The following is a 20,522-nucleotide window of genomic DNA, read 5'->3' as shown; positions in this document are numbered from 1 at the left end:
TCTCTGAGAATACTCAGTACCTTCTAGCACAACAGTTGATCTCTTCTTTTAAACACTAAACTAGACATTTCAGAAGTACATTTATGCCTGCTATGGCACTGGTTTGAATTGCCAGTTTAGTGGGGACACCATATCTGGGGAAATGTTGCTCCTTACATTTTCATCAATTACTTGGTGTTAATGGGACTAGCAGCTTTAATTTCTCCAGTACAGGAGGAGGAACCAGTACCCAGCAGCACTGTCTGTGACTATATACTAAAAAGTACAGTGTGTGAAAGTTCAGACTTAACCGAAAAAATTTTTCAAAATAGCTTTGGCATAGCTTTTGCACTGGTTGGGCAATTTGGACAGAGACACAGTGAAATACAAATTATTTTCTGCAAAGTAAAGAACTTTTTATGGCAGAAAATTAAGTGTTTTTGTAAACATGGTGAATATGAATGATGTATACAGCCTGTTAGTGATTAATCCATTGTATTCCATAGAAGACAACAGTAATTATAACTACCCTTCTATGTCTTTACAGGTAAAACAGAGAGGGCTTCATTTGGTGGCTATGGGAGGGATTCTGGAGCAACTGGCTGCCAGGTGACTTTCTAAATAGCTGTTAATGTTTATGTTGATACATACAATTTTGATACCATGAAATAAAAGTAATAATGAGCTGCCTGCATTGTAAGTACCACAAACACAGCAGTCAGGCTTTATACAGGACTGGGAGATAAGACACCAACTTCAGTGTACTTCACTACAAATTCTTAGCTTTGCTCACTTGTTAATTTTAGATTTGATTTTAAAACCTTACTGTTAGTTTCTAAGGCTTGAGCAGATCATCTGAAAAGTATAACGCCTTAAAGTGAAAATATCCTGAGACCTTTAGGGTCTGGCCTTCAAATTTATATAGATCATCTTTTACACTAAAGGGAACTGGGATTCTGCAGTCAAAGGACTAGAGGAGCCTGTTTTTATAAAAAAAATACTTATTGGTGTACACATTTGTGAAGTTCTCTTTAGGAAAAATGACTGTTTCAGTTCATCATGAAAGAATCTTCTCCAACATGACGCCGCATGTTTATAATACATGGTTTCAGTTAGTAATTACTGATAAAAACATGTTAGAAAGAACACTTTTTAAGACAGCTGCAGAGATCTGGGATGAATAGGTGTTTTGTTGATTTGACAATACAAATCCAATTGTTTCTACAGATAAACCACAAACAATGTATAGTGATAGCCTAAAGAACAACAGACACTGGAAAGGCTATACAGTATTTTTAATTGTACCTTTTAGTGTGTGTTTTGTCAACTGGTTGCTTGTCAGCTGGTTAAGTTCAGAGGTGTCAATGTCCGAGACACTCATACATCCAAATTTGCATGACTCCTTTAGAGTTTCCTTCCCAGACAGCATGTATAAAAGAGAAGAGATCCAGTGTTACTGACAGTATTTGATGACCTACATTTTAGGTCAGAGAAATAATCTTATTTTTTAATTGAACAATTTGCATTTTTGAAAAATGTTTACACTTAATTTAGGTGATTTTGAATTTGTTAGTACTTGTGTTCAAAAATCACTGAACATCTGCTAGAAAGGGCTTAGTGGTCACTGTGTCAATCAGTCTACAAAGCGGATTCCAAGGAGGCACATGAGATGAGTTTCCAAGCCAACTACACCTCATCCCTCTGAGTTGTACTCACTGACATCATCCCCACTCTACTATTTGGCAGCCAAGTACTCTAATTAGACCAAGCTCCTAATTGGCCTTTTAACCTAGTTTGTTGGGGTTGTAGGGGTCAAATCGATATTGGTGATAGGAGGGCGTGTTGAGAGCAATTTGTCCTCTGATGAAATAAACCAGAGTCACATATCACCTAATATGCCTCATGTTTCCTAAAAACAATATTTTTATTGTTACTAGAAACTACTAGAAACTGTAAGCACACTGATTCAGATTTTTTGTGTTTTGTGTTCGTTTTTCTCTAGTCTTCTCTAAGGTCGGACATTGGGTTGGCAAGCCCTAGTTCAGTGACAACAACGGGGAAGTCAGCTGCTCCCTTCTATTCCTTCACTGTGGCCAATCCTAGAAGACGTCCTCTACAGGATCCTTCGCCCATTGGTCAGAGCCATTACAATGATTTTACTGACACAAAATGTCCTAAGAATGATAATATAGTTTTATTTGAACCACTTTTCTATGCTTTCTCCTCAAGGAAAAACTCAGACATTCATTTAAATGCAAGGGCATTACTTTAAATAAAATTTAATAACAGGAGGTCAAATTTGAGAGGTACGGTAAGGTAATCTTGGCTGCAATTATTATAGGGGAGGAGGTGAAAAGTCACCTATGTGTTTTGGGCAAGATTACAGTCACTGAACCGAACAGGTAACTTATATATTAGAGAAATAAATCCAGTCCAATTTGGGCTTAAGACTCCAATAAAATATATTTGAAATATTAAAGAAATACAGACAACCGTAAGCCTGCTACCATCTGTTTTAAGCTTTAACATTGTCTTTGATGCAGTGCTCTTACAGTTGAAAATGAATATAGTTGAAGTGCAATTAAACAAGATAGGTTGAAATAAACAATTTTTGTGAAACAATAAATTTCATGTACATTTAAGGCTTTTTTGTGTGTGGCAGTCAGTTTTTTTTTCACAAATAGTAGTTTGAAAAAAAATTTGATGGTAAATCAGTGTTGTGGAAAAACAGAGTTCAGGTTTGTTTACAGCATATTCACAGTCACTTCCTTTTTTGCCTATGAATGAATAGATGTGCTTTCATCTCTCCACAGATCCTCTACAAACAAAAAAGGTTCGCAAGGTCCCTCCTGGCCTGCCTTCATCTGTGAGTGGAAGATCATCTACCTCTCATATAAATAGATTTCACAGTGAGCTTACCTAAGCAGACACACACACACATCTTTGCTACGCACACCCTCCTTCTCGCACAAAGAGCACTCTTGACATCCCTGCCATACATCTTACATGGGAATTCAGCTCTTTTTTTGGTCTTTGAAAAACTGTCACTAGTGATACCTGTTAATTGGAAAAAACAGAGTTCTGACCTTTCATGTTTGTTGTTTACATGCTTGTTTGATACCATGTAGAAGTCTCTGTAGAGTAAAGCTTTCTGTAGATTTTTTGTTGTTTTATACGTGTGTCTGAGGGAGAGAGAGTGTACATGCATGAGTGTGTGTGCATGCATGCACATGTGTACCTTGGGGTGATTGATTTTCAGTGCTGCCCTGTCACAGTCTAGCCTCCTCACAGCCTCTCCTGGGAGAAAGAGAGGCTGTCAGTGCGAATCCCCAGCTCTGCTCTTTTGATGTTTAATTAGTCATTACGTAGCCGAACAGGAGGACAGACAGAGATTAATAGCACAGAATATCTGAAATTTCTATTGGTAATGATCCCGGTGGAGCAGAAACCATTAAGATGCAGGGAAAGTGTGGAGCTCAGCTTGCATTCGCTTAGACAGGGGGTGTTGGAGTTCATTAATATGCATAAATCAGTAAGTCAGATGTTCATTGTTAAAACCCTGGTGGATTGGCAAAGGTTTTATTAAGCCTAGCCTTAAATTCCTAGAACTGGTACAAGACTAATAGAATAGAATTTTTTTTTTTTTTCATTTTAATAAGAAGCAACTGGTTTACCAAAATCCCACCCTTTTCATTCCTTAGTTACTCAAAAGGGCTTTTTTTGGTAAGGGAGTGTGAGACTGGATTTGCTTTTCAGAGCTTTGATAATCGTCACCTCTACTGCTGTTACTCTGGAATCAAATATGGAACAGGCCAGGGAACATAAAAGGCTGGCATGTGTTTTGTTTCTGGATTTGTATTTGAAAAGAAGTTTGTCAGAGCATGAGGGAGAGACGCCGTCTCTGGGAGCAGCAGGAACGTGCGCTGCTTTCCTCTTAAGTAAGTGATATATTTGAGGTCTTGTCAGACAGAGGGAGGGAGCCAAAGAATGGTTGCCTTGCGGGTTACATCTCTTTGTTGTGTAAATGGACTCTGGGCTTTTATTTGTCAGTACTTAACACATGGGCGCAGGTGCGGTTCTCTGACTCATAAGAGTACAATCAAGCAGTACAATGCTAGATGGGGAAAAATGGTGACAGAGCATAGGATAAAATACAGCTTCTTCTTGTCACTCAGTGCTGCTCAGAAGATAAAACCTGGAGCTTGGAGGAATTATCCCAGTCAGTCTTTGATCCTATTTAAAAGAGTAAAGATGGCAGTGTGGAATAAAGCGTTATACGTCTCTCATAACTTGCTAACAATTAAATAAAAACATAAAGCTTTTTGATAGGTGGTATGCATATGTGGAAGAGGCTTGAGTGGGAGGTTGTGTTTCAGCTTTTGGAAGGATGTTGGTATTGGGTAATAGAAAGCATAGATGAGGTATGATGGCATGAACTATTGTAAAAGGCTACCTGTAGTCCTGAAAAAAGTGACTGTTGCAGAATGTTATTGATGTATGTCTAAGTGGTGGTTATTAGCCAGGGCCTGTGTTTGAGCTGCTGACACCTACACTGGAAATAGTGAGGGTGGTGTTGAGAAGTGTCAGGGGGAAGGCGCACCTGGAGTCAGAGCTACTTTGCCAGAGGCAGATGTGTGAAGAGCCTGCAGTGTACCTGTAAAGCATGAATGTAGCTGCAGATGCCACTGAAAGCTTTTGCTTGTGTAAGCAAGCGCGAGAGTCTCAGCAGAGACCTGAATAGCTGCTTGATTTAAAAAAAAAAATCAACACAGTACTTCCTATCATTATGTCTACTTCTGGGAATTTTCTTATTTATTTATTTAATTCTCAAATCCCCTTTTTCCTCCATCTTGTAATATCTTGCACTTTAGTCTAAAAATAAATGGAGGAGTTTTTAAATCAGATGCGCAATGTAAATTGCAAGTCCAAGCATGATGCGTGTGTGCATGCGTGTATGCGTGCGTGTGTGTGTGTGTGTGTGTGCGCGCGCGCGCGTGTGTGTGTGTGCGTGCGTGCACGTGTGTGTGTGTACACTACATGACGAAGCCAAATGAAAATATTTACAGGAGCACATCCTCTGTGCATTTAGGTTTTGCCACTGCAGTGCAGCAGGATGTGAAGGCTATCTAGACGGGACAGCTGGCAATTGCAAACATTTAAATGTTTATAGGGCTTTTTCATCTTATATACAGACACCCTCCCCTCTCTGCCACACACATACTTACCTCTATGGGCTGCTGGATGTGTGTTTGTAGACATGGGATAATGCAGATGTGGTTATAACTGTGTGTTTCATATGCCTAATAAATCCTTATGATCCACCATTATTTTAAGGATTGTTTAGTTTTTCAGCTTTGCCAAATGGAAGAGTTGAACATAAAAAAAACCTTGCCACCTTGTGTGACAGATAAACATCAAGTGCTCAAGCATGAAAGCTTTACCTTTTTTTTTTGTTACAGACACTCCTGTAGACACTTTTGCTATAATTGGCTTCCTGCATTATTTGACTGTATAAACTGAGTTCTGAGAGCGAAGGACAAAGCATGTTGTCATTGGACAGACAGGCTGCTACACGGAAGGATGCTGATGGGCAGCTGCGTGGGCACCTGTCTGACAGGAGGACTGAAGACAGAGGGAGAGGGTTTTGTAGCTTGTGGGGGAAAGTTGCTTCTTGTAGGATATTTATGGGAAGCTGCAAGGGCATGGTGTGTATGTGCAAGTGTGTCAGTTTGTTTGTGCAAGCAGTGTCCCCCCCACCGCCACCCCCACCCTCTTGTCAGAGGCACAGTGGCTTGATGTGACACTTCCTCCCTGGCTTTGGCGGTGGTATGGCTGCAGGATGAGAGAAAGAAAGTGGTGGGCTGAGAGTCTGCTGCCCTCAGGGACTTTTGCTAGCGAGAACCCTGAGTGTGGATGACAAAAAAGATTGACATTTGCTTTTGACAGATCACTCAGACACCCTTGTTTCCAAGAGATTTGTACTCTGAGCATTGTAAGAAAGGAAGTCTGCTCTAGGCTCTGAATCTTAAGTCCCAGAAATGTTCCTCGCAGTGCTGTCTTGTGTATGACATTCAAAAGATATATTTTCCCTTTTTATGTCTCTCTCTCTCTCTCTCTCTCTCTCGCTCTCTCTCTCTCTATGTCTCTATCTCTCTATCCATCTGGCTCTAACAGCTCAAAGACAAGAGATCATTATATGGTACTACAACAGTAACCTAATGTGCCTGTTGCTGAGAGAGCAGCTCCTTTTTGTTTCTTCCTTTGAAACATTGCAGGGTGGAACATAGTAATAGCGCTTGGTTAATAGAAAATCAGTGAGTAAAGGCCTATGTAAACAACTAGGATCAGCTCAGGTCTTTGTAGGTCTCTAAGCAAATTAGATTTTAGGGCCACCCAGCAAAATGGTGTAAAGCAGTGTGTTTTATATTTCTGGCTTTTGTTATTTTGATAATGCAAAAACACAGACTCAGCCGTTCCAAGCCACAATGTGTGTTCTGATCTGGATGTCATTAGTCAAGGAGAATGATTGCTGACACTGTTTAAACACTGGAGTGCTGCAGTCACTCACTTAAATATATTTTAGATCAGTGATTTTCTTGAGAATATAGAAAGTGTTATTGTGTGTCAGTTTTTGTTTCATTTCAGTTCCAAAAATTAACAATTGCAGCCCATTGCACTTGTGCTTAATTTGATCTTAATATACACAGATTACTGCAAATCAGTTGCAGATGTGAATACTGAGAATGAGATGGATCCTCATTGTATAGTTTGCCTAACAGTACCCATCAGTACCAGAATAGCTTGATTATGACATGGAAACAAAAAATACATATTATTTTCATGGGCAGCTTATGCAGACAGACACACTGAGACTCAACATCTGTGCAACTCTAAGGATCTTTCATGTCGGTCAGCTATCGTCAGCCATGTCTATGTTACCTGCCCAGCTCAAACTGATACTAAAGGATGAATGAATGTTGTACTTGGTGTCATCATGGACTGGCTTCCCATTGTGCACTTTGCCTGCAAAATGTGACAGTAGTTCTTGTGAATACATTTGAAAGCCAGTGGTACTTTATATCACAGCCACCACAGCAGTAGTGATAATTCGTGAAAAGTTGGTTAATATAACTGTAAAGTATAACAAAAGTCCAACTTTAAAGTACAACACATTCAGTCCTCGAATCATGTGAATATAGTTAGCTAAGTAATTGAGTTTCAAATCTGAAATTCAGACCACAATGATATGGACGGTTAGTGAATGACTTAAAGGAGAAAAGGGTGTAAGATACTAAGATGCAGATTGCACATTGTAACCATTTGAACCTTTTGTTACTCTCAGCTTTGTAAGAAAGTGGATAAGACGTGTATGTGTGTGTGTACGTCATCACTCTTACAGTATTTGGTGTCTGTTTTGCAGACATAGCAAATAATTTTTTTATTCATTAAAGTTTTACATTCATGCTGCTGTTAAAGATTTGAGATTTACTTCTGTGCATGTGGACCAGGCATGTGACTGTGTGTGATCTACATCTATACTCAGTTATTGTGGGTTAGTTTTGTAGTAGAAACATGACTGAAAGGAACTTGTGTTATAATACAGATTTTAAGATGTGTATTCTCTCTGTTGCAGGGCTGTTAGGTGTGGTCAGGTAGGTTACTTGAGAGATGATGAATTTGTTAAACTTGTGCAACAGGCTGGGACAATGTTTTAGGTTCTGCCCTGACCGGAGTTAGTCAGCTCCCCAGAGATGGCCCCATCAGATGGCTGATTAGATAGACACCTTTAGTTTGACAGCACTGATGCTGAACAGTTGCAGCCACCTCTGGGACTGTGGGCTTTGTGTTTATCTTTGTTTGGGTTGCTGAAAGTTACCATTAACATTAGAGGCTGTAGATAATGGAGCAGACAAACAAGCCAGAGGCCTGACCTCTTTCATCTGCAAGGAGAACGAGTTAAAAGGACAAAGAGCATGAAAATAATGCACAGATTAAAGTCATTACTCACATTCTGGCCTGTTGTAAATTATTAATGTAGGGCTTGCGTGAGTGTACAACACTAATGCAAACCTTGATTTCAGGTTGCTGGCAGGCTAAAGAAGACAACCTGTCAGCAATCACTAAGGTAGAGTGTTTGTTATTTAGAGACCATCTAAGCCAGGCGGCTATGACCTGGAAAGTACACCACTGATCCACATGAAGCTCATGTTGTAGCTGAGCTTCTTTGCTCCAGGACTCAGTTGTAGGTCAGAGGTTATGTGTAATATGGTATGTGTGAGGGATAAATCACACCAGTCCAATGTAATAGTGGATGACTTTCCTTTTCAGTGTTAGATGTAAGAATAAGAATTTCAAAAGTGTGATATTGTGCCATTTTATTTTCTTGAATCTGCCTGGGCATTTTCGTTCATTCTAGCTCTCCTATTTGTTTATTTATTTATTTATTTATTTATTCTTACATTAATACAGAAATGGGAAATAATAGAAATCTGCTGATGTAGGCATTAGAGTTTGAACAAAGTGAGCTAATATATTTACATTCTGAGGTTTTTAGTTTTCCTTTGCACATGGCTTAGGACAGATGTCGAACAAATGTGATATGTTTTGTTTTATGTCTGCTGGCGTTGAGAATGGATATAGTTAGCAGCTTTTCTGCATAGATTTATAGCTGCTAGACGATTGGAGCATGTTTTTAATAGCTGTTGTCTGAAGGCTGCTGTGTCCAATTATTCATTAGTGTATAGCCTTCTTGTAAGTCTGTAAACATGGTCAAAAACATAAATGCATGCAGCTTAATCACCAAAGTCACATTTTTAATAGGCAGGAATGGTGAGACTTTGCTGCATAACAATAATACTACTACTACTACTATTACTAAAAATAATAAGTATTATTATATTATTGTAATATAGTATATATATACTTATACAATATTTTTACAGCTCACACTGTATGTTATTAAAAAAATTCTAAGACCTTAATGTAGCATATGTCTTATCTAGAAGTTTAATAATACTCTCAGCTCACAGTCTGGTTCAGTATATACAATACTAGGCTTAGATGTACTCACAATACATTTTGACAAAGATGGAATGGAAAACAAACTCACTGAATCTGTGCAATCCTTCCTATGGCTAAAATGTATAAAAACGGATTTCATTTATCTGTTATTAATACCTTTTAGCCCTTCATCCCAAAGAGAGCTGGGATAGGCTCCAGCAGATCCCTGTGACCCTGATTAGGAATAAGCGAGTATAGATGATGGATGGATGGATAATACCTTTTAAAATTGTCATATAGGTTTCAGTTAAATATGAAAATAAAGCATTAAATGTAAACATTTAGGAGTATAAGTCAAATTTGGCTATATATTCATTATATCATAATCTTCAATTTGGCTATAAACCTTTTATTAATTAGAAGTTAGTACCTTTTTTTTTAATGGCGTTTAAATTACAAGGACAGATTAACAAGAATTAATGACATTTATAGAACCACACTTTACTGATCGCGTCAAATGATATATAGCTTCTCACCACAGATAAATGTAGAATTCAAGCAGTTATAAACCACTGATTAATGAGCAGAGTTGAGTTTTTAACTGTTTTCTGTGATCATAATATGGTTAGTGGTTCAGTAACAAGTCAAACAAGAAACAGGAATGTATCTGTAGAAGTGTAGCATTGGTATCTCAGTAATGTGTTTATAAATGGTTTCTTGTAGGCATTAATATTTAAAGGAAGAGGTAACTGTCAACATTATTATGCAAACAGGAACACTTTTCAGCATCAATTTATCTGCAGGTCTTGGAAAGCCTTAAGAGCATATGACAGGTTTTCATTTTTTAAAAATTTATAATTAATCTGCCTTGAAAATACCCATTTAAAAGATAAATGTTAGTTTTACATGACAAATTATTTAAACCATCTTTCCCAAAACTGCACATGACGTAGGCAGAGAGGGAAGTTAAACTTGGCAAATTGTTGCTGGTACTGGTTATTGAGTGGTCATGGAATTTTCTCGTGTTTTTCGTTTTTTTTTTTGTTTTTTTTTTTTTTTTTGTAATTTTCTCAAAAATGGTGAATTACTGTCTGTGCAGGCTGCACACATAGTTGTCTGTCTGGATATCGTGTTCACTGCATTCCTGCATTACAGGTGCAGAAAGACTGAAATTTTAATTCTGTAAAATTTGTCCATCCATGAGTTTGCGGATGAGGGTCTGAATCCCCAGTGCACCCCTACTATGAGAGTGAGCCCTCCCTAATTAGAACCAGAGCTTCTTACAGGAAACAATCTTACCGTCTGATGACATCATCTCTAAGACCATGCATTAGTTGGCGGTGACCTCAGCCTGTGGATTTTCAGTGTTTTTCAACACCGTAGTGTTAACAGGTAGGTGGAGCTGAGACTTCATCTTCCAGTCTGTTGCTGTTTCCTACAATTTCAAGGCTGTGTAATGTGTGTCATTTGCACTGATTAAGTTGAATTAAATAAAACTTAAAATCTCTAGGTATGCTATGCGTGTCTCCTGTTGAGCCTGTATCAAAAGAAATGGGCTGACAATGCCCTGAGTCAGCCAGCAGTGGTATGATATGTGTGCATGATTTCTCAAATTAATGCTTATTTCTCCAAGCTTTCATGTATTTTCCTCACAACACTGCTCTGTGTGTCTGGACTTGTTTTAGACCCCTTCAAACACTTTTATCATGGCCATTTTCCTTAAAGCATCAACTTGAAACAGCGCCAGATATAAAGCGGTAACAGCATGTAGAGCCAGTGTTTTGGATGAGTTTAAAAGAGTCCCAGAGAAGAAAGAGGGATAAATAATAACAGTAGGCTACTAAAAGGAAAAGCATAATAAAGGCCTAGTTTTCTTAGGGAAGTTGAAGCTTTAATCTTTCTATTACAGTGATGTTCTCAATGAGACTACAGGCCTGTGTTTAGTCCAGGAAGCTCTGAGTGGTAGACATGAAAGGCTCCAGTTAGACTGAACAGCCCGGGCTCTCGGTGGAATATGGTATCTATCCTCTCCTTTCTTCCCCCCCCCCCCCCCCCACATGATAAAGGTAAAGGGGAGCGGTGTGGTTTGCAGCGACAATAAACCATGGTAAAATGGCTGTCGATGTTTTACCCACCTATCCCCACCCCCCCCCCACCCTTTCTGAGGCCCCCAGGGTTTAGGAAATGAAGCATTATTTTCCTCTTACGACGTCACAAGCCAACCCCTTTGCAGCTGTTGCATGCTTTATAACTCTGTTAACAGGCACTTCTCAGCTGAAGGTCTCAGTCCGCCAACACCAAAACTCATATTTCACATTTTATAAATACAGATAGTCAATCTTTTTCTTTGCTGTCATGGCTTACATGGCTTTGAGCTTTTTTTTTTTTACTTACATGTTGAGCCTTCACTTTCTCTCACTATTGACTCCAGATTGGTGCGTGCATTGTGTGTGGGAACAGGTAAAGTGTTGCGCCAGATGGATATGTTCTTACAAAAGCCACACTGGCTGTAGACTTGTTTAATCATCACAAAGACAAAAAGATTAGACACTCGGGATTAAAATGTGTGGAAGAGAACAAGCTCACGGCACTCATTTTTACAGTCAATTGACCACCTTTGAAGAATCACACTAATGCAGTCCTGCTTAAAATGAAATTATTGTAGTTCATTGTAGTAATTATGTAGTATGTTCCCTTGCAGAAAAGCCACATTTTTTTATGCTTGGAATTAAACATCTTTTTCGGTCTTTCTAAATCTGCTCACACATTTGTTTTCTGCCCACCCCTTTCCCTTTATCTTTTCTATACCCACCTCCCTGTCGCCTCCCCTCCCCCTAGTCGTTTTCCTCTTTGCCTCAGCACTTAGAGGCTTAAGAGAGGGACGTACCACATGAGCCACTCCCTTCTGACAACCACCCCTCCCCACAGTTCGGAATGGTACACTCCTGCTTTGCATAAGTTTCCTCTGAGTGGGTCGTGTGTGGAGGCCAGTACTGAAAGAATTATTAGTCCCTTTTGAACGGGCTGGATGTATGTCTAGAGAGAAAGCTGGTGTGCTGCTGTATTGTACCCTTATCACTTAGATTGTTAAAGCTATAATGTATTGCGCCTACCCTGTCCCTGGAATGGGCAGTAACTCTTTAATGTATTACTACAACGGGAAATCGGTGAGTAGTCTCTTTGGGAATGTGTGTTTATTGGATAGAGAAGATCTGGAAGAAGTGTGTGTGAGAGAGAGACTGTCGGTCTGTTGTTCCTCTGTTTGTCCTTGCATGTATAATTTTGGTTTTGTATTAAAATTGTAGTTACCAGCACTGTGCTGCTGTGTGTGCGTGTGTGCGTGTGTGTGTGTGTGTGTATGAATACATGTGCTTGAGGCTCCTCTCTGATTTTCCATTACATCAGTTAAAACTGTGGACAGTACAATTATAATATTGCAAGGTCAAGTGTCAGAACTTATTCTAGACTACTTTTTCATTTAACACGTCGTCAACTGTGAATAAACAAGAAGACATTCAAAAAAGTTTTGTTATTTCCATAACTTTTTCTTATATGCAGAATGACATAGTGTGGCAATTTTTTGCAGCCTTGAATTTATTTTTACTGGCTGGTTTCTTCAACTCTGAGACTGGGTTGAAATAATAACAAGTGGGAGTCTGGGAATGATTAAGGGAAAGAGGCTGCCTGTTGAGGTTAGACTTTCCTGTTTGCAGATTGCGCTCCAAGCACCAGTGTTGCTGTTATTCCATCTGTTTTTAATCACTTTGGCATTCTTGTCGCCACAGGGACCCTAATGTGTTTTCTAAACTTCTCTGTAATGGCCTTTTTGATTTTTGTTACTACGAAAAAGTTTTCAAGTACTTAAATACATGAATACATTACATTACATCGATGTGTATGTGTGCTGCACATTACAGATGTGAGTTTTGTTTGTGTTGAAATTTTTTAAAAGATTATTTCTCATGTTATTTGTTTTTAAAGTTATTGTAGAAAACAATCCAGTGGGCTTGTGAATCTGTTCAGCGACATTATCTAACAGTGGCTAAATGAGCTTTGTAGTGCATTTAAGTAATCCTGAAGTACTGATCCTGTCATAAGCAATTGACACAAGGATATTTCCGCTTGTCATTGCCTATGCTATTTTTGCTCTTAAAATATGCATTTGAAGGAAAATAGGGGTAAGCCATTTTATGATCTTGTATTGATAAGATCATTTTACTTAAGCTTGTGTTTTAACTTCCCTTATAACCCATTACAGCATTTCCTTTGTTCCCACTGCACGAAAGATGACTTTGATCTTTTTCATATTAAGTATTAACAGGCTTGTGTTACAGTTGGTGATGGGGAGAAAATTGATAGCATGTGGACAGAGTGGGCAAACTTTATGATCAAAAGCACTTGTTAAATAACCAGCACATTTTTTTCTGTTTTCCTTGCAAGGAAGAAGAAAGATGGTGCTTATTCTTTGCATCAACTTGATCCACATTAATTTGCTATAATGCAGAGTTGCATAGCAGTCTCACCATCTGGAGCACTGGGAGAATTCACAGTGGGCCATTGGCTTGTAAACTGGTGGCACAGAACCAATACAGATGGAACAACTCACTGATCTTTCTTCCGTTGCCTATTAGTGAAAAAGAAAAACTGAAGCGAAAGCCCTGCAGTGACTGTTAGACCCTTTTTTTCCTTGTTTGGCTTCACAGAAAATTCCCCTCCACAAGTGGAATGTCATAAAATTAGATCCAAAAATAGTGAAAACACAAAAGAGACAACATGTGTTCTTTTAGGTGGGACCTGCTGTTGTTATTTTTGTAGTGCAACAGGTTAGATTATGTTTTCTAGAGGTTAGCAGTCATTGCCAGAAGCTAATCACCCACCCCCAGAAATTTGCACATATGTTGCACATGCATCGAAGCATGCATGTTTGGCTGTGGGACTGGTGGTGTGTTTATGTGTGCTGATGTATCGTATATATATATATGTTATGCATACAACATGTTGTTCATAGCTAATGAGGTTACATTTATGCCAAAATGAAATTTTTGCGGCATTAACGAGTGGAAGGTATTAATCTGCAATGTGGTTGCTGTTCTATTTTTAGCTGCTCTGACTCCCAGTAGGCTCCTCTGCTGAGATACTGTGCACTTGGATAAAAGATTTCACTGCTTTGCTAACAAGAAAAAGAAAACAATGCTAGATTTTCTGATAATTTTACCTTATGTATTAGAATGCATTCAGATGCATACCAGTGTTTTTTGACTTTTTAGTAAAATGTTTGAAGCTCAAGGCAAATTAACTTGCCGTATGGCTACATTTTTAAAGTAATAACTTATTTATGTGTGAGAGCCTTTACCTGGTTATATTGCAGTTCCATGTGTGCGTAAACAGGCTTTTGAGAATGTTAATATCTGTAATGTCAAGTGCAACTGAGGTCATATTTTTAACAGGATTTCCTTAATAATGTAGTTTTAACATAACAGGACAATAAGAAATTGTCTATCTTAATTTTCTCTCTCCCAACTAAGTGTGAAATGTTTCTTTAATGGTTGTAGCCTTTAATACATTTGCATCTGTCATACACACTCCTCATGTCAAAATAACTTCTATCAAAACATAGTGTCATCCTGACATAACATAGGTTTACATTGGTTTTTGTGAGAGTTTTTGTAAGGTTAATGTCAGTGAGCCCTTCATTTTCCAGAAAACATTGACACATATGCAGAGGTAAAGAACAACGCCTCTCCAAAGCAGGCTTAGCTGAGCAGTAGTTTGAAGAAGTGTTGTGTCTGTTGTGCTGCAAACCGTTCCAAGTGTATGTGATTTGGACTTGAAACAAAATGCCCCAGAGATGTGGCTCGATTCCAGGTAATGACATGCAGCACAAAAACAGGACACGCCATTAACAGAACATTTGAACTCTTCTTTTTGAGCTTCCTGGCCTTAAGCCTGATTTTTTTTTTCTTTGTTTATTTTTTTAATTTCCTTTTCCTCCCTCTTTCTTCATTGGTGTTGGTTGACAGATTATGTGTTAACAGCTGATCTTTTGTTCAGTGTGGCATAAGCTTCAAAGGCAGGTACCACAATTTTAGAGACATGGTGGATGGCATGCAAGACAAATTCACTTCTCAGCTTAGGCAGAGAGTCAAGTTACAGAACTGGACCTATAACTCAAAACAGTATCTTTTATCCAAGCAGGTATGATTCACCACCAGCTCAAATCCTGAGTTACTTCCTTAAATTGGAAGTCCATATAGCTTATCATTCACTTATCAACAGGGAGACAAATCCCTCATCCTGACATTTACACCTCATTGTTTTCCTAGCTGTTATTTGTTCACAGAAAGTAGCTGTCAGGGGATTGCTAGGTTTGTCACAGTTTTGTCCCAGTGATGTTATTTGTGCTTTAATGTTCATTATTGGCAGTGTCATATAATATTGTCTTAACTTTGTTGTATATTAGTTGACAATGTTTGTACATTATGCAGTCCAAAACAGAAGTCTTAATGCAAGGTCACGAGCCTCAGTTTATGATGTGGGAAAGATAGGGTATTGAAATGTATTCTTTAATAACCGATTTCCTCTGATTATCAAATACCTATTATAGGTCTGTGATGGTGTGCTGATCTGTGTGAGTGACGCTTTTTTTAATTAATGGCCTTATAAAAGGAAACCCAGGCAGACCCTCCCTTCCATAGGCTGGCGGAATGAGGCACCCAGTGTTTGGGATGGTTTATTAATGGTTTGGCTGGTTAGCCCAGGGTAAAAAGGACAATTAGCATTATCCGCTGCCATATGCTGCCCAATGAGCATCTGACAGAGGCAAAAGACAAAAGCACAGGCTCCTGTGCAAGGCTAACCTGAGATCTGCACGGAAATACTATCAACCCTGGTCACATGTGTAAGCCAGAAGACCCATGAGAGCTCCACCCCTCCCAGAGCACTTTAATTATACACCCAGACAACAACACTGTGGAGTCCTGCTCACTCAGCAAAGCCCATCAGCCCTTAGTCCCCTTTAAGCTGCATTCTGTATTGGTATAATGCTCACGTGTGTGAGCAAGTGATTGAATCGCATTTATTTACTTGGATTGTGATGCATATTTTCCATCAGCTCTGTGTCATAAAACAACTTAAGCATGGAATAGTAAACAACCTTTGGGGCCCTCATCATATCCACAGACATCAGAAACCAATCTGAGGAGTGAGCTGTCTTAATACCAACATCTGAGTGCGATGTGAGGCCATTAATACGGTGTTTTATTTTGTTGAGTGTGAGACACAAGCTGGAAATGTGCAGGTGGAATCTCGCTGGTGGCAGGTCTGGATCTGATTAGTGTTACACGACGGTGGGGTCATCCAGTCCTGTCTGTGGGAGGGAGAATTTGTTCAGACCTCTCCTGTCTTCCCTCCCCTGGGCTCGGTCTTTCTTGCTCACACCCTCTCTCTCCATCTGGAGTAGATGAAGTCAGAGACCACATCAGTGGTGTTTGGCCTCCCATGTCTTTGATCCTCCCGCCTAGCTTGGCACACAAACAGCTGTACAACAGCATGCCCATTGTTGCTCTCCTTTCACTCTACCACCAGCTTGCAGGTATAAACATAAAAAAAGCAATGCAGGCTGGTTTGTACCACTTATTTGATTTCTGCCTCTTTGGGAATGCTGTAATTTGCCAGGCATTTAGTCAGTGCATGTAAGCGGGTATCATTATACTTCCATTAGAAGCTCATTTGATCTGAAATGCAAATACCCCTGATAATCCAGTCCTCCCTTCATGAGCTTGATTGCTTGCTAGTCATCAAAATGTGTGTGCCTGCTTGTGGTTTTAGGACCATATCTACAGTATGTGTTATTACTTGTGTGTGTGTGTGTGTGTGTGTGTGTAGATGCATGTCAGATTGCATAGTTTTATGCTCCCAAATTCATAATTGTGATTGTACTTTGTCTTGAAGGTGTTTACTTTAACTGAGATAAGAACAGCGATAGTTTTTATAGGTTTCAGTGTTATCATACCTTCAGTACTGTATGACAGCAACCGAATGGATCCCACAGTACTCTAGTGTTTGATGGGTCACACTAATAATATTTATGCTCTCCTGTCAGGTGTATGCACCGTCTCCAAACTCAGAAGACTTCAACAGAGATTCACCTTCTTACTCTTCTCCTAAACCCTCCAGCAGTATGTTTGCAAGCACTTTCTTCGGTAAGTTCAAAACCAAATGGCCATGTTTATGCTACAGTTTTGGGAATTTGTGGAATTATTAAAATAATTATCAAATGCTGCAACTGAATAAAAATAAAATACTATTTTTATTCCTAATACTCTTTGACTAATACTCTTATACTGATATTCTTGTTTTGCTTTCATGTTGAACCCAAAGCATCTGTGTATTACTAGGTTGAGTTTTTTCCCCACTGGCTTTTTTTGCTTTCAAGAACAGAATTTGTTAATTTAATGACAGTGACACACAGAAGGCCAAAATATTTTACCAATGTATTTTTAATACTGATATTTTGATTTTGCCACACAGATTCAGTTGTCTTGGGAGTATTAAGTCTGTGCCCAGTCTCTATTTTGGTGTGAGCCTCAAATCTAGACAGAAAAACAGACATCTTTGTTGATTTTAGCTCTGTGTTATCTCAGCTGTGTTCAGGACAAGGATCATGTTCCAGTCCCAAGAGTAAAAAAAAGAAAAAAAAATTTAAACTGGCCCCAAATTTGAAATGGAGGTTAGCCGCCGTCTGGCACTAACTATAACAAAACTAAACTATATACTGGGGCCTTTTATTCTCTATTATATACTTACATGATTTATTTATTATTTCTAGATGGTACCCACAGTTCTCCTGACCCGTGGAACTCGTCCAATGGGATCAGTCAGCCTGGTTATGGGGGAATGCTCGCAGGATCGTCATCTCATATGCCACAGTCAGGAAACTACAGCAGCCTGCACTCACACGAGCGTTTGGTAAGCAGCACTGCTCAGCAGTAATTAATAGGTGGCAAATAATTGTTAGTAACTTGCTGTACCACTCGTCTATGAGATCCAATGTGTTTTGTTACAGCACATACAACATGTAAATTCTTTTTCAGGCCTGCACCCCCTCGACATAGCTCCCGCAGTTGGAGTGGGTGTGCGTGTCTGAAGTTGTTGTCTGGTTATTATCAGTGAAGACACTGCTGACCCTCTTTGTGTCAGTGTTTGATCTGGTCTTGTCTGTCTGCCTGCTTCAGCTGGCTGGGCATCACAGGGAGCCTGCAGATGCTGCCTGCCCTCTCTTTATCTCTGTCCCTCCCCCCAGTAACATTTTTTTCATCCCAGCCTGGGATATGTCAGAGGACAATATAAAATCCAATGAACAAATATGCATTTTCTTTCTCTCAAATACACATTTATGACTGAAAATAGGGCATCTGTGTGTGTTTTTTTTTTTTTTTTTTTTTCAGAATTACCCCGCACACTCCGTCTCTCCAGACATCAATGCAAGTCTTCCTCCAATGTCCAGCTTCCACCGAAGCAACACCAGCACTTCACCATTCGTCACCGCAGCACACACCCCGTCCGTCAACACAGCTGATGGGGTTATGGGTATGTTCTCATATTAACAGTTGTGATACCTGCCCAAATGAGTAATTCATTGGTGTCAATGTAATTATTGTTCACCATCCATTCTGTATAGGTAGTGAGTGAAGCAGATACACAGCTGCTTTGTGTACTGTGACTACTATGAATTTGTCTGACTTTGATATTACAGAGCCTTCCTCTGTATTTTCTTAGCTGCTGGAAATCGGGGGAACGCCACTGGAAGCTCACAGACTGGAGATGCACTGGGCAAGGCTTTAGCCTCGGTAAGTTATAACCCTGTTTTTTTTGCAGCCCAGTTCATCACATTAGGAATCCCTGCTTAGAGTTAATTACACTAAAAGGACAAATTTATTATTAAAAAATTGCATTATTTTCTGGGTGTGACTTGTGACTTAAGCTTTTGGTTTTGGTTTACACAAATGGCTCTGTATACCCCTTCAAGTCTGACCTTGTCTTAGGGTGTGAAATGTACTTCTATGCACACAATCACTCAAAAAAGTCATGATTTTTCTCCAAATCAAAATAGAATAATTTCTATGTTTAAGAAGGTGACCTCAGTAATCATGGAAGGAATTAAGTGCTATGGTGAATGCTGATTAAAAAAGCCTAGAGGGCATTTTTGTAGTTGTTTTTGAGCCTAAGCCTGGATAATAGTGGGCTTAAACTAAGAGTATTCAAGAAAGAAAATTGTACATTAAAATACTTTTAAAGCCAGTGGATTACACTTTGTAAATCAGCCATGGGTGTCTGTGACATCCTGTAATGTATAGTCTAACATATTTGTAGCTCACTGAGGTTTACATTATTATTAGTTCTTCCCTGTGGTTCAGCTCAGGGATAAATTAGAGGTTATGCTTAATTTTTTTCCTGTGTTTTTTGGGTATCCTAAAGCTCTGCTTTAGATGTATCACAGTAAAAGAAACATTTTTAAACCTGGATACAGAAATGTTTGTTTTTTTTATCATGAAAACATGAGGAAAGAGAATATGACAGACACCTTCCTTCAGTTTTTGACTTTTACTTAGGAGAGAATTTTGCCATTAGACATTGAAGAGAAATCAACCAATGGTTTAACAGTTAACCTTAAACATAAGCCTTTAGGTTGATTGTAGTGTACAGTGTACCCCCGCAAAGTTGCGGTTAAGAGTTCGCAGCCTCAGTCGTTCGCAGATTTTTCCTTAGAACCTAACTAATAATTGTTCGCAGGAAACCTCCACAATTTCACAGAACCCGCAAATATCCTCCACAATTTTTAAGACTTTTTTTGTGGCAGTATATAGTTTTTCATGCATTTCAATGCTAGATTATTAAGAATAATGTAATTTACTAATTTAGTTCACAAATTTGTTTACTAATAATGTATTAAGCTGAGTTTGAAATGAAATTGTGTTTTTGTGAAAGTGTTTTGGGAGCATATTTGGGGACGTATTTAGGGTTTGAACTATAAAAATAGTCATTTTTTGGACCATATCCAAAATTCACAATTCGTGGGTGCTCTAGGAACAAAACCTCTGCAAATTTCAGGGGTTTACTGTATTGTAATAGCATTGTTACAAGCAAAATTTGGATACAGTATACAGTATGGAGAACTACAGCTCAAGTACAGGTGGAATCAAAAATACTGTACAAAAGTTGAGTAAAGTTACATAAAATAGTAGAAAAACAAAATTATGTGGAGGTCAGTACAAAATAATGGGCTTTTTCTTATCCATGTAATTTCCTTTAGCTGCTCTTCCCAAACTGTCTCACTGGAATAACATCCTGATCCTGGAACTCTGTTTTCTATTTCCAAGTTTCAGATTGGGCCTTAAAATTCCGCCTTTGAGGCATATGTTTCGTACACATGATGTGTGCATTAACAGATTGGTGTTATATTCAGTAACATATTCATTTCACACATTCTAGCACAAGCTGTACATTTGAGAGGAAAATTTCTTACCAGTGTAAATACAAAATAT

At 38.9% G+C, this 20,522-nt stretch overlaps 1 protein-coding gene across 7 annotated transcripts in view; it reads left to right on the top strand.

The window, feature by feature from the left end:
* Positions 1-20,522, top strand: part of tcf12 (transcription factor 12) — a 75,051-nt gene that overhangs the window by 35,781 nt on the left and 18,748 nt on the right. For 6 of the 7 annotated variants that reach the window (XM_026319741.1, XM_026319740.1, XM_026319739.1 and 3 more), the window contains 7 exons: positions 527-588; positions 1,982-2,114; positions 2,793-2,845; positions 17,081-17,180; positions 17,807-17,946; positions 18,426-18,567; positions 18,757-18,827. In XM_026319741.1, coding sequence (XP_026175526.1) covers positions 527-588; positions 1,982-2,114; positions 2,793-2,845; positions 17,081-17,180; positions 17,807-17,946; positions 18,426-18,567; positions 18,757-18,827 — 701 coding nt within the window. Of the gene's footprint in view, positions 1-526; positions 589-1,981; positions 2,115-2,792; positions 2,846-11,924; positions 12,147-17,080; positions 17,181-17,806; positions 17,947-18,425; positions 18,568-18,756; positions 18,828-20,522 lie in introns of those variants that run through there. The other variant, XM_026319743.2, reaches the window with a different exon arrangement.

Source organism: Mastacembelus armatus, chromosome 3, assembly GCF_900324485.2.
Source record: "Mastacembelus armatus chromosome 3, fMasArm1.2, whole genome shotgun sequence".
NCBI lineage: Eukaryota > Metazoa > Chordata > Actinopteri > Synbranchiformes > Mastacembelidae > Mastacembelus > Mastacembelus armatus.
Note: the sequence above shows the minus strand (reverse complement) of the source record. Positions and strands in the feature narration are given on the sequence as shown.